Source organism: Camelus bactrianus, chromosome 12 (assembly GCF_048773025.1).
Source record: "Camelus bactrianus isolate YW-2024 breed Bactrian camel chromosome 12, ASM4877302v1, whole genome shotgun sequence".
Taxonomy (NCBI): domain Eukaryota; kingdom Metazoa; phylum Chordata; class Mammalia; order Artiodactyla; family Camelidae; genus Camelus; species Camelus bactrianus.
Window position 1 is genome coordinate 39,621,302 of NC_133550.1, and position 11,593 is coordinate 39,632,894.

General features: G+C 43.1%; 1 protein-coding gene across 9 annotated transcripts in view; it reads left to right on the forward strand.

The window, feature by feature from the left end:
* The window catches only part of TMCC3 (transmembrane and coiled-coil domain family 3), a 235,178-nt gene extending 223,787 nt beyond the window's left edge, over positions 1 to 11,391 (forward strand). For 8 of the 9 annotated variants that reach the window (XM_074375283.1, XM_045522415.2, XM_074375284.1 and 5 more), the window contains 2 exons: positions 1,841 to 1,976; positions 6,903 to 11,391. In XM_074375283.1, the coding sequence (XP_074231384.1) occupies positions 1,841 to 1,976; positions 6,903 to 7,205 (439 nt within the window). In that variant the 3' untranslated portion in view covers positions 7,206 to 11,391. Of the gene's footprint in view, positions 1 to 1,840; positions 1,977 to 6,870 lie in introns of all 9 variants that reach the window. The other variant, XM_074375286.1, reaches the window with a different exon arrangement.
* The last annotated feature ends 202 nt before the right edge of the window (positions 11,392 to 11,593 follow it).

Here is an 11,593-nt window from a genome sequence, read left to right on the forward strand (position 1 = left end):
CTACTCTGTAGTTGATGACTCATACATATTAAGCTCCTGATTCAGGAAACTTCTGATAGGAAGTCTCAGGACACCAACTCATAACCTGTATTTGATTTCCCTCCCTAATAACTGTCAGGTCAAAAACTAATGTGTTGTCCAGCAAGGTAACTTTGTTTGTTTGTGAGACTTTATTCTTTTAGACCAGTTTCAGGTTCACAAGTAAGGTAACTTTTATTTGGGACATCAGTCATGAAGTCTCTATATAATATAATGTATTTTTTCATAATACTGTATTCTGCTCATTCAACTTTTCATCCTAAAGAGCTTTCAAAAAGAATCTTAAGATTAAAGTATAATTCAAATCTTGCGGATTAGATTAGTTAATTTTTAAAGTCAGGTATTTTGTAGTCTGGCTTTTATGTGCTTATAACTTAAAAAGGGTATATGCCAAATATGAGGTGATTTTTCACTACTTTCCAATAAAAATATCCCCCCAAGTTTTTTTTTGTCAAATGAATATGTTAACTTATAAAAATATAGATTAAAAAAGGAATGCCTAGTACATTTTGTAAGATTTAAATTTTAAATTTAGCTGACACGTTCTTTTCTGTCTGATACGTGATTTTATATATGTGTTAATTTAGAGAAGTGGCTTTTTTTGGCTCTCATATTTTATGAAACGATTTTTTTTTAAAACTTTCCTCATACATCTTTGACTTTAGATTCTCTGTCACATAAGAACTGTTTTTGAGTCAGTTTTCTGAGATAATATGGACTTTAATTCCATTCAAATAATTTTGGATACAGCACCCTTTGGATCCAAATTTTATTTCAAGTCACAATTAACCATTTACGTAAATTTAGGACAGTTTTGGTTCTCCTTTGTTAAACAGTTACGTTTGTGATCTCCCTGATTTAGTCGCTCACTGTATTGCTTACTTTAACAGGTTAGTTTACAACGTCAACATTGGGCACCTGTGAAATCCTACCTGAGAATAATCGTTAAATCTGTCCTAAGGTTGTTTTTTTTTTTTTAAATGATTCTGTCAAGTGACTTATATAAGCATCTAAAATTGACATTGATTGAAGTCATTCTGGGCTAACGCATCTTCTCCTAGTAGTGCTTCCTATTTCAAAATAAACATTGTAAGGTTTCAAATATAAGACAAAATTTCTCTTCTCTGAGGGGACTGGGGAATGGGATTGGGAATCTTCGTGCTTCTGTGACTTTAGATTTGGGCTTTTGAAAATGCCACCTGATAAGCTATCTTTAATTTGTAATGAGTGTGATTTCTTTTTTATTGGCATTTAAGTTTCAAGTTATCTTCAGAATCCCTGTGTATGCAGTGGGAAGTAAATGGAATGGTTTCCAGCATAGAAATTGGTTCTTTCCTCATAGCCTCTGTGGCGCAGGCGAGCTGTGGCTTTGACGCTGGGCGCTGTGGGGGCAGAAGAGGGAAAAGCACCAGGATGCCAGCGGGTCTTCACCTTGAGCAGGACCCCGGACAGCCCTGTCTCCAGACTGGCCAACGAGGTCTGTCCTGTCTTCCTCATTGCCTGCCTCAGTGCTAGTCTGATGGGGGAAAAACCAGGTTTGGTTTGCATGAAACCTCAGCAGTGAGGACAGAGTTAGGACTGCAGAGACCAGTCCTCTCTGGAGCTAGAATTCAGCATTGTGCAAAGCGTGTTCCCCACAGCTAGACTGATTCCTTCTGAAGCACATCCCCCAGCACTTGCTGGGGATGAAAATAGGCCAAGGCGCACTGGTGGTGGTGAGACCCGAAGGACGTCGTTCTGAATGTGCTGTCGGAACACCTTTGAAGTGTCACACTCAACATCTGCTCCTCTCTTTGCAAAGGTACGAGCGACTGGAAGACCAGCTCCATGACCTCACTGACCTGCATCAGCATGAGACTGCCAACCTGAAGCAAGAGCTGGCCAGCATCGAGGAGAAGGTGGCCTACCAGGCCCAGGAGCGGTCGCGGGACATCCAGGTGCCTCGCCTTCCATCATCAGCCTTTAATTCGTTTCACAAACTAAGTGCATTGCCCCTAAGCCCAAAAGAGTTTCTGGCACATGGAGCAGACATTTATTCTCCACCTTATTAACCCCATTAGCTCATGTTATAGACATTAAGCTATATTCTGTTTACTTTCTGCCTAAATTAGTTTAAAAAAGTTTATTTACCCCAATGCCCTCACCTATACCCTCCTCTCCCTACCACCACCACAATCACCACCGCAGTTTTCACAAATTTTAAAATTTGTGAGACAAACCTTGCCTTCAATAAGCTTACTGCCTAGGTAGTGGATAAGGAGTAACTCAGCTGCCAAACGGCTTGAGACACAGTGAACAGGGGCCAAATTCCATGGCACAGGCTCTGAAAGCCACAGACATTGAGACGGGTGGTGCCTAGCAAGCTATGGACCAGTGGGGCAGGTCATTACTTTGTAGTTAGATACTGGATTTCAGTCCCACATCTACCATTTACCAGCTGTGTGGTCCTTAAGTTTATTTGCTCATGTGAAAAATAATAGCTTTCGTATTTAGAAGAATTGCAAGCACTTGAGTGCAGACTGTGTGTCAATCCCTATCAAAGCACTTTGCATGTCTTTCTTTCCCATTTACTCCTCACAACAACCCTTTGAGGTAGGTCTTATCATTCTCCCCATTTCTCAGATGTGGAGATCGAGGCACAGAGAGGTTAAGTGTCTGGAACAAAGCCTTGCAAATAGTCCTTGAATAGTGAATGTGAATGAATGTCCTGGAGAAAGTGGGACATGAAGGGGTGGGTGGGGTCCCGATGGATAGAGGGAAGGGGTAAGTGAATCAGTATAAACAAGGCATGTTCCGGTACTAACATGGCACTAACACTGGTGCCACGTGAAGCAACCCTAGGCTTCTTGGGTGCCTTTTTTTTTTTTTTTTTTTTTTTGGTACCAGAGGGTCTCTTTGTCCCCCAGTTTTTATTCAGATATAATTGACATACAACTTTGTATTAGTTTAAGGTATACAACACAAATGATTTGTATATATGGCAAAATGATCAACACAGTAAGTTTAGGTAACATCCGTCACCTCGTATGGTTATAAATTTGTTTTCTTATGATGAGAACTTTTAAGGTCTACTCTCTTCACAGCTTTCAAATACACAATACAGTGTTGTTAATCATAGTCACCAAGCTGTACTTTACATCCCCAGGGCTTATTTGTCTTATAACTTGAAGTTTGTGCCTTTTGACCCCCCTTACCCATGTCACCTCCCTGTTGAGATGCCACATTATAAGTGAGATCATATGGTATTTGTTTTTCTCTGTCTGACTAATTTCACTTTGCATAATACCCTCTAGGCCCATCTGTGTTGTTGCAAATGGCAGGATTTCCTTCTTTCTCACGGCTGCATAATATTTGTGTGTGTGTGTGCGCGCGTACCACATTTCTTTATTCATCCATCAGTGGACACTTAGGTTGTTTCTGTGTCTTGGCTGTTGTCAGTAAAGTTGTAATGAACGGGGGGGAGGGTGCGGGTATCTCTTCTAGATACTGATTTCATTTTCCTCAGGTATATACCCAAAAGTGAACTTGCTGGATCATACGGTAGCTCTGTTCTTACTTTTTTGAGGACCCTGCATACTGTTTTCCATAGTGGCTGCACTAATTTACATTCCCATTGATCGCCTTTTTAAAAAAAAAAACAAAAAACAAAAAGAGAGTACTCTTGAAGTGTTGCTCAGCTTCAGTTTTACAAATTTTCCTTGTAGACAGTAGTTATTTTCCCCAGCCCCACTTTACGGTGGGGAGGTTTCTCCCACAGCGTGTGAGCCGCAGTTTCAGCTGCCTGCGTTTCATTCCCCTCTGTGTCGTGGGCTGAGCTGTGCTGATCGCAGATGTCTACTTGGACAATTCTGGGAGCCAAAGCATCAGACACGTTTGCCTCTGAGGATGGTGGTATGGAGGACACTCGGGGGATTTCTGCCTCTGCTCGGGGTTGAGAGACTTAACTTCACTGCTAACTGGTTCAAAAAAATGTGGACTGATTTAACTATGAAGTGTCACCAGGTGAACAGTGCAGTCAGTTTTATTAGAGCTTCTGTTTTAGAACATGTCTGGGATGCCACTCAATCATTTCTAAATTGTGGTTTTCTTATTTAGGGGATTGTTTGTGTTAATATTGTTATTCCTTTTTTTTTTTTTTTTAAAGAAACATACTTTAGAGATGGAGGGGTAAGATACAGGGAGAGACTTCACAGAGGGAGCTTAAAAATTCCGAAGAATTCATTTCAACATTTTCTGGTTCATCTCTAGCTCAGAAGTGCCAAGAGGACATCCTTGTGAGTGACTCGAGGGCCTTTCCTGTTAGGATAGTTAGAAGATAGTTATGCTCTTACTGTGACCCTGCACATCTTTGCCTGGTGCCTCAGTTTCCTCATCTATAAAATGGAAATATTAATGAGCTCTACCTCAAAAGGCTGTCAAGAGGATTAAATGGGATAAGATATGAAAGTATTTAAATCTTTACCTGACACATAATAAGCAGACAAGAGATAAACGCTGGACAACTTTATATTTATTATGTGGGCATAGTCGTATTTCTCAGGGCTTCTTTTGTTCTCACAGGCGGGGTTAATCAGGGTGAGGAGAGTCCTTGCCAATATGGCTGCAAGGGTTTTGTTGCTTTAATAAACAAAAGAGTATTTTAACTGTAAATTCCCAATTAAAAGAGTCTGAAGATAATCCTGTCCTCTGTCCTTATCCCCAATAAGTTAAATACTGGACTCAAGGAAATGCTAAAGATTGTGGGCCTGAGTGTCTCTTAGTAGGTGTTGTGACAAAAATTCCTTACAATTTACTGCTTAATTTTCTTGGAGTTTTCTTTTGGTAAAAAAATTTGACAGCAGTTCTAAGGCAATCCTAGGATTAGTCTATTTATATATCTAATACATATATACCATCTATCCAATCACAGATGAATGAATTTGCCTAAAATGTTCATCTTCTGTCCCGTTCTGTTGCCTTTTCCATGCCATGCCTAAAATGGAGGGAAGCTTGGGCCCAAGAGTTTGAAAAGAATGCATGGTATTGGGGGCACTTGCCTGCTTTGTAGAAAGCCAGTGCTTTTTAGAATGTGAAGATCTGAAGAAGTGTTAACTTTTTTGTTGATAGCCCGTGTAATGGAAGTCACTATAGTAACAGAGAACCCTGTTCTTTGGCCCAGAGAGTATGTTCAGCCGGAGAAAAGCAAATCAAAGTTGGATCCACCGTGCTTGGTTTTCTGAAAAGATGACTGTAGTTCAGTTGAGCGCACATGTATCGGTAAATGAGTTAGAAAATAGGCTAGTGAGTTAAAAGCAGCTCTCCTTAGGTCCTTTTCTCCCGAGACGGGTGAGGTGGTTCTCTCTCAAGCCTCCTATCCCATTATTGGCATCCAGTCTCCAGAGCACTCAGCCAGCACGCACCTGCTCCAGCCTGCCCTTGACTCTGCCCTGGGGGTAGCATCACGATGGTCCTGGTGACCGTCCTCCTGCAGGTGTGGTGTCTTGGTTAGGGAGTACGGCTTGGGGGTAGCTTGACACAGCCTGGTGGGGCCAGGAAGGCTCCTCTCAGGATGTGATCATCGATGTGGGTCCTGAAAGATGAACGGGAGACCCACAGCTGAAGGGGGTGGTGCGTGGGGAGGCAGACCTTTTAGGCACAGCATACTGCTTGTGCAAAGGCCCTGAACATGCTCCTTTTCAGAACTTTGAAAAACCAGTGTGGCCAGAGCACAGTGAGGGGAGGCAGGGGGCTGCTATTAAGTGAGACAGGAGAGAGTGGTGTGGTCTGGGCCGTGTTACAGATTTAAAAGATTTTACAGAAAGGAGGGATGTGAGATATTCATCTTTTGAAGAGCACTTGGGCTGCTGTATGGAGAGTAGATTCATGAGGTTGAAGGCAAAGAGCGTGTTAGTTGGAGAAATGAGTGTAAAGTCATTACAGGCAGAGGTCCTGGTGACTTAGCTGGGGAGGGGGGTGACTGTGGGAGGGGAGAGAAATGGACCAGTTAAGATAAATACTTGATGTTGCATTGATGGGGCCAGGTGTTGAATTAGATGAGAGAGTGTCAGGGAATGCCTCTCACACTTCACATCTGAGGAACTTGATGAATCAGGTGCCATTTTCTGAGAAAAGAAACTGGAAGGGAAACAGCGTTGATGGCAGGTGTGGGGAAGGTGCAGGCACGAATCCACAACCAGACATGTTGCATTTGAAATGCTTTTAAGAAGCTCAAATGGAGATGTCAAGGATGCATATAGATACGAGTCAATCTCAAAAGAGACAGCTGGGCTGGAGATATGCTTGGAGTCACCTGTGTCTAGTAATCAAAGCCCCGGAAAGAGCAAGATCTAGGGAACACACGTAGCCTCACACAGTGTCCTGGGAACACAGCGTTCAAAGAGCAGGCCTAAGCAGAGTGGCCCCAAGGGCAACCTGTCCCCGTCCCTCCACTGGTCTGTAATGGACGCACATGGACTCTGAGCAGTGGGAGTAAGAACTAGCGATTGAAGATGTCACCTACTCCATGGCTGGAGGTAGACAACTGTCACAAAACGAAGCCCCACCCCTCCTCTGATTTGTCCCTGATGGTACCACCAGATGCCAATATTCTATGCATGTTAAGTGTAGGTGGAGTCAAAATACTTAACCATGACTCCTCATTCAGGGCATTTATGGCTGTATATCCATGCTCATTCTGTCCATGAGTAACAGGATAACGTGAGCCTGGGGATTCTTGTTGTGCTTCTCTGTCTGTCATCACCGCCGTCATCATCGTCAGTTCGGCTGTTTGGAGCTGCCTGGGCAGCAGGCGTCAGGAGCCCGGGGCTCCTGTGGTGCCCGTGATCTCAGCAGCGTTTGATCCTCGCTCTCCCTCTCACCCACAGGAAGCCTTGGAGTCCTGCCAGACTCGCATTTCTAAGCTGGAGCTCCACCAGCAAGAGCAGCAGGCCCTGCAGACCGACACGGTGAACGCCAAGGTCCTCCTGGGGAAGTGCATCAACGTGATCCTGGCCTTCATGACCGTCATCTTGGTGTGCGTGTCCACCATCGCCAAGTTCATCTCGCCCATGATGAAGAGCCGCTTCCACATTCTTGGCACCTTCTTTGCTGTGACTCTCCTTGCAATATTTTGTAAAAACTGGGACCAAATTCTGTGCGCCATAGAAAGGATCATAATACCGAGATGAGGCCGCTGGTTTCTGTCCTCACCTTCTTTCAAGTTTTTATTTTAAAGAAACTGTGCATACTACCAAATTTTAAAACGAACAGTGGTGCCGGCGGAAGATGACGAGGACCAGGGCTGTGCATTGTAAATAGCGACAGTTCTCTTACCCGGGTGGCCATTGCCAGCTCGGTCCCTGTTGGTTAACATGAATCTCTTTCCAGGCTCTCCCCACGTTGCTCACTGCCTTAATGAGACCAGATTCCCTGCCCACCTGACCAGCCCAGCATGGTCAACCTCTGGTTATTGAGCACTTGGCATAATTAATGACCCAGAAGAAAAAGGATTTTAAATCTCACTCTCTCGTAAACCTCTTTCAAAATTGAGCATCACTGTTGCTGGTGGTTGCATCTTCCCCGAGAAAGCAGCGAGAATGTGGCCTGACTTGGGGAAGGGATGCTGCTCAGGCGTTGGCCATGTGAACACTTGGAGCCAATGCAAGTACAGTAAATCCCGTGTAATCCATCCCTCTGTCCACTGATGATCGTAGGCCCCATGTGTGCCCAGTATCCACAGTGGTCAACTGTGTGTGATGCTCCATGACATAGAAATCTTGTAACCCACCTGTTTGTCCATCTGAAGTCTAGCTTAAGTGTTCGGTTGCTCTTTAAATGATAAGATGCAAGGATTTATGAACGGACCTTTGCCACCTTCTGCCCGGGGAGCTGCTCACCTACTTGATTTCCCCGTAATTGGCTATCAGATGCCTCACCTTCAAGGCATATAGGAATGCATCCAAATCCCTCTTCGTACTGTGGGTGTAACACTGATTTAGAGTCCAGTAAGCACTACTCCAGAGGTCTGTGTTTCGGCAAATCTTTATTGTGTTAAACCCCCTCTGAGGACATGACTCACTTCCTGTGACTCACCTTACTCACAGGTCTGGGAGGGAGCACAGCGCTTACTCAGTGAAAACAAATGATGCTCATGGTGCAGGGGGTTCTCCTCTTGCTGTCAAGAAGAACAACAGGATCATAGCTTATAAAACTAAAGTGCCCTGAGGTCGGAACACTGCAAAAGGGGAAGAAAATAGGACGTTAGCTTGATCAGTGGGCGCAGTTCGCCTGGTTGAACCTTGAGCGGATCATCTTTGGATCCTGAAAGACCAGTAGGAATAGAGTAAATTAGATCCAGTGTCTGAGCCAAGGTTGCCCATCTGTCTCTTAGGATCTTGCTGAAAATAAGTTGCAAGGTAGTGGAGTGACCACGCTTCCATTGAGGTGAAAGCATTCAGAAGTCATTTTTGGCCTCTTTGAGGGATGCTGTTCACTATCTTGAGCCCAGAGAATGTTTTCCATTACATCTGTTTCTCTGTACAACAAAAAGGAAGACCTAGAAGATTTTAATGAAAACTGTTGTTCAGCCCCTTCTCCCACCAACTGTTTTGTTATGTGAAGACGCAAAGATGCATGTTAGTGTACATTTCCTTCCAGAAAACATCAAAACACCTGGATTTAATTTAAGTGCAATATTTTGCAAACAGCTGCTCTTAGGGAAATCTCCTGAAAAAATGTGACAGTGTGCCGTCGTTTGAGGGGTTGAAATAGTCGACGCTTGGTACAGGTCCAGTGTGGGTGAGGCTCATAGAGCTCAAGCTTGCTTTCTTTTTCTTTTTTTCAAGTTTACAATCCACTGATTAAAACCAATTCACACTTATGCAACTATCACCAGTATCTAATTCCAGACTCAAGCTTTTTAAAACAATAAACATCATTTCACAAAACCTTTGGCTATAAAGTATCTTGGATTCAGGGAAGAGGGAGTTACAGTCCCACCCCGTCTCATGGCTGTGTCCCCTTTTGCTGCCAGACTCTCCCCTGGTCTCCCAAGTTGGCTTTGAATACGCTGTGGTCCATCCAATCCAGGGGAGAGAAGCAGGTCCTAGATCCAGGGAGGGGTGGGAGGGGGGATGCTGTGCCTTTCTGTGGTAGTGGCCAGCGTTCCCGGTTGTCTGTGGGCATCAGTCTCTGCGTGGGCTGAGGGCTGGGTCCTGAATGGGCTCCTCTTGATTTCTGTGAACCTTTCTGAGGCACTTCGGACGTGCCAGGGGTTAGGGTGGGTGTCGATGCTGCTGTTAGTTTAGAGAGGATGAGTGAGATCCCTGGCCCTCGCGGTAAGGGCTCTGGGAGGATCCAGGAAGGCTTGGTTCCTCCTCACACCCCGCGCTCCACTCATCACTCAGCCTAGCAAGTTTGTTTTGACACCTCCCAGACCTGCGATCACTCTGTCTCCTCCCTGGGGAGAGAAGTGGGGAAGGAAACAGAAAGCAACACGAATCACCCCCTCCAGCCTGGCACCGTTAACAGAAGCTACTCGAAACTGCCTCTCTTCTGAAATACCGTAGGGTCTAAATCATCCCACCTGATCATGAATCTTTTTTTAAAGAATTCATATTTCTGGTGATTCTCATTAGATGTCAGAAATCTGGCTTTCACTTGAATATGCTCAACTTACACAGCATATTTACTTTAGAGTCTCGTTGAAATTTCATGAAGCTTTTTAGTAAGAGGATATACTCCAAGGAGACTTTTTACTCTTTGCAGTATATTATTCTCTTCTTAAGGAATAAACTCTCCCCCTGCTTCCTTTTGTCACTGCCTAAGGGGATTAGATAAAATGTTATATATATACAATTAAAAATAGTGATCTAGCTACGACGTATCCTGAAATTGGCTATTCATTTTACATTTATGTTAATGACTCTTTTCCCCCGCCTTTCATTGGCAGTCGGCATCTTGTGCAGACCTTCAGATGAAAGCAAGCACCTGCTCCCTCAGTGAACTTACTAAGGGATCGAAGATGCTGGACATTGGATTCTAGCACTGGGTTTTTTGGTGATATATTATTTTCATGATCACCAGGATAATGATAGTCTGCTGAGGACAAAATGAAAACCTATAAATACTCTCTTGTGGGTTCTGAATTGGTTATTCCAATATTTGCGGTATGATTAAGCCAGAGCAAAACATCCCCCACCCCCATCCCCTACTGCCAAAAAAAAGTAAACCCACGATGAGGCAGCAAATAAAAGTATTCCACTGCTGATTTTGGACAGTGAAAGTAGGATTAGTCCCAAGTTTCTGGCATGCACACTTAGTTGTTTTGCTTACATGGTTGCTGTGATCTGTTGGTGAACTGAAATCTTCTGAAACTCTTCCCTTTTCATCCCAGCCCTTGAAGCTGTTGTCCCTCTCAGTGAGGCAGCGTCCGTGCAGTTTTAGCCCTGCTCCTGCTTCGTCACTCGTGTTTCCATTTAAATATTTCCCTACTATGTGTGTTCCCTGCCCTGTCATTTTTCTAGCATGTCAGGTTTAATTGTGGGTTCAATCATAGTGAGGGGAACTAGCTTCCCTCCAGCAACTAATTACTTTAGGTCTTTTTTCTTTGGACTTTACCAAATTATTTTGCATCAAATGGGAACATTTTTGCATTGAATCCAAATATAGTTGTATTGGTTTGGAAAAAAATTTAAATATGCTTATTAATATGAACATGTGTGATTAAACAACCTAGTTTGCATCTTTCTTTAGTTTCAGGGAACGAGGGGGTAGGATTAAATGGCATTATTTGAAATTCAGGGCTTTATCTGGAGAGAAGTGTTTCAAGAAGCTTAGTACATGTGCTAAGAGTAGGAAGTTGGTCTAAAAAGATAAATCACCAAAAAGAATGATACTGGCCTATTTATATTAAAAGTAGTTAAGAAGCTTTAAAAAAAAAAAAATACATTTAACAAGAACGTTAACCCAGAAGATATAAAGCAAAACTAACCTATGATTTTCTAAAGTCAGTACAATTCTCTTTATAAGAAGCTGGACAGTAATGTACTTTGATTGTTTCAGGAATGATTTGTGTGTTGCCATTTTGATTTATTTAAAGCATGTCTGCTGTGTTTGTCCTTAGAGAAATCTTTCAACAAAACGTGCTCTCTGTTTACCACACATATACGCAGTAGTTAGCAGCTATGAAAGTAGAAACTGGAAATGTTTATTGTGAGAATTTCTGTTTTGTGAGATATTATAGTTTCATGTCAGCCTAAAATTGTAAATTCTATGTAGATCTTCACCCCCATTCAAAGCAGGTGCCATTATTTTTTAAATTAACCCTTAATGTGAGCTTTGATGTTAAATAAAGAGCTAGATTTCTTAAATTTTCACATTTGTCAGATGCCATCTCAGTAGCTGACTTGTTTGTGTGTGTGTGTGTGTGTGTAATCAATTTTTTAAATGGACTTTTAGAGCAGTTTTAGGTTCACAGAAAACTTTATTGGAAGGTAGAGGGATTTCCCATACACTTTCTGTTCCCATGTTGCCGGTAGGTGTAACCGGTGTTACAGGTTCTTGTCCCATCCCAGAA